Source organism: Montipora foliosa, chromosome 11 (assembly GCF_036669935.1).
Source record: "Montipora foliosa isolate CH-2021 chromosome 11, ASM3666993v2, whole genome shotgun sequence".
Lineage (NCBI taxonomy): Eukaryota > Metazoa > Cnidaria > Anthozoa > Scleractinia > Acroporidae > Montipora > Montipora foliosa.
The window spans coordinates 5,563,988-5,566,788 of record NC_090879.1 but is presented as its reverse complement, the minus strand read 5'-3'; the positions used below and the strand labels follow the sequence as shown (position 1 = coordinate 5,566,788).

The 2,801-nt window shown below is 42.7% G+C and overlaps 1 protein-coding gene across 1 annotated transcript in view; it reads left to right on the top strand.

The window, feature by feature from the left end:
• The first annotated feature begins 2,654 nt into the window (after nt 1–2,654).
• Nucleotides 2,655–2,801, top strand: part of LOC137976598 (uncharacterized) — a 1,233-nt gene continuing 1,086 nt past the window's right edge. The window contains exon 1 of the mRNA XM_068823971.1: nt 2,655–2,801. This exon is cut by the window's right edge and continues 1,086 nt beyond it. Coding sequence (XP_068680072.1) covers nt 2,655–2,801 — 147 coding nt within the window.

The window sequence follows — 2,801 nt, the reverse complement described above, 5'->3', positions numbered from 1 at the left end:
TACCTTCTCCAAAATGGCGGCCACGGATTTAAATGAGTTAAAATTGAAGTGAATGATACCAGACTTTACTTTAGTAACCCTGAAGAGTTTCAGCGTATTAGTGTTATGCTAGTAGTAATCATGGATTAGTCAAGTGCGTTCGATGTATAGTAAAATAATATCTTGTACTGATTGCCCACAAATATTCAGGGAAAGGGGACTTGTAGCATGCTTTACGATTTGACAAACACACGGATTTTAATGAGGTAATTACAAAATCGTTAGAAGGATAATAACAAACATTGTATCTGCTCTAGTTCTTTCAGCTGCATTTTCGGGAAGGTCTTCCCCTACACCCTCCCGGTGCGATTAAGTTTGTTCTGTCACGCAACAATTAAGCTTACTTCGTGACTGGCAGCTGTCAAAAATCTCAGTTCTATCCGTCATCTGTCGCAGAGATTCCATGAGAACGCGCATGCGCTAAGCTGACCAATTTCGCGCTTGCTTTCCAGTATGGCCAAGTGATCAATCTTTTATTTGCTCAATCCGGAGAAAATCTTGCTACATCCGCCTTAAATCCTGAAGAAATCCTGTCAACTTTCGTCAATAGAAAGTTAGAGAACATTTTTAGGAACCTCCTATACAAGCAAACCTGCTAGTATGTTTCGGTGGCATGGCTTCACCAGCCACTGGTGTTTTGGATTCAATGCTTCAATCAACGATTCAAGAAAAGGCTCGGGAAAATTTTAAGGAGAAACTGCCTGCTGCTGCCGAGAAAACAAAAGAAAGTAAAGCCTATGAAAGAGGCGACAAAAGCAAAAAACAAGCCATCGTTCGAAGGAACGAAGCGAAGCTCGAACAGAAGGTGCCCGCGCAGCTGGCGCAAAACCCTCCACTGGTACAGAGCCCAAGAGCAATGAATGGGCTGAAATTAATAAAAAGCTCGACAGCTTGACGTCCGCGATGAATGCCATGGCACCAGTTGTTAACGAGCTATAAAGGGCTTATGATGTTGCTTTTGAAGGGGACGAGGAATCTGCCCTCTTAAACAAATGGCTCTGAATGTGAGAGTCGAATGTCACCCATTGCAAAAAAGGCACAGTCTGACGAGACTAAAACCGCTGACGGCGGTCAAGTGGATTCTCTCGTCCAAGAGGTGACAGAAGAGGAACAAACTGACCCTGTATTGCCAGACAAGGCGGTCGCTGTGCTCAAAAGTATTTATGAGGGTGGCCTGAGTGAACAGGCAGCATCAAAAAGGAAAGAAAAGATAAAACGCCCAGAAAACTGCAGTTTTCTGAAAGTAACAAAAGTAAATCCAGAAATCTGGGACATTGCGCAGCGACATACTCGCAGCACAGATGCAAAGCTTCAAAAAATGCAAGGAACCCTAATTATAAAGGTCTCATTTCCCTAGCACGTTTAGCTGGGATCATTGCTGAGGCTACGGATGGGAATTCAGAGCTCCCTGACAAGACAACCTTGTGAGACTTTGCCTCAAATGCAGTTCTGTTGGTTGCCGCTGCCAATCACAAACTAAACATTAGTCGAAGAGACATGTTTAAGGCAGATTTGGATGAAGATTGCAAAGCAATCTGCAGTAGTAAACAAACAATCGGTGGTGAGCTGTGGTCACAGAAAGCAATAAGGTCTCAAAACGACTTACTGGCCACACGAAGAGACCACATTCACGATTATATCAATATGGAGGGCGCAGTAGTTATGCAAGGCCCTTTTAATCCACCAGAAGGGGTCGCTATCACGGGGGGTGATCCCAACGACCTCAGCAGGGCCGAAACAGCCCATACCCGTCCACCAAAACAAGCCAAATCCAGACAAAGAAACCAAGTGCATTTAACACCTGAGGAAAGTCGTGTGTAAGTGGGTTATCAAATGAAAGTTTGAAATCTGACTCCTCTGCAGCACCTGCTTTTTTACTGCAGGAAGCACCAGTGCTCATATGGATACTTGGTGCCAGGTTACATCGGATAGAAATATTTAGCAGCCGTTTCTGGCTATAAAATTGAGTTTGGCCCAGCCTTACCCACTCAATTCAGTGTTCCTAGGCCCACAAATTTGTCTAAAATTCAGGCTATCAGTATGGACTTCAAATTGCAAAATTCCTGGAAAAAGGTATCATTGTGAAGAGTGCACATAAACCAGATGAGTTCATTTCAAATGTATTTCTGCGTGAAAAGAAAGACGGTTCATACAGAATGATTTTGAATCTCAAAAATTTTAACCAATGGGTAGCATATCATCATTTCAAACATGTATAAGCCTAATGAAACCCGGCTGTTATATGGCTTCCATAGATCTCAGGGATGCTTATTTTTCTATCCCTGTCCATGCTAGTCATCAGAAATATTTGAAATTTATGTGGAAATGCACACTTTATAAGTTTACATGCCTACCCCAAGGCTTAGGATGCTCACCAAGGGTTTTCACTAAGGTGCTGAAACCAGTCTTCTCTCATCTGAGACTGAGAGGGCATGTATCAAGTGGCTACATTGATGACACATTTTTAGAGGGTGATAGTTATAACCTGTGTAAAGAGAATGTCAGTGCCACTATGCAGTTATTTAGGGGGCTTGGTTTTTGGCCTTTTGATATAAAATCAGTCACTGAACCAACTCAAAGTTTGGAACATTTAGGGTTTGTGTTACTCACTGACCATGACAGTGTCTTTATCTGATGAGAAATTTGACAAGTTATATCAGCTTGCCCAGAGAATCCTGGAACTGGAAAATGTGAGCATTCGCCTAGTAGCAAGCTTGATGGGTATTATGGTTTCTTTTTGTCCAGGGATCGAATATGGTCAG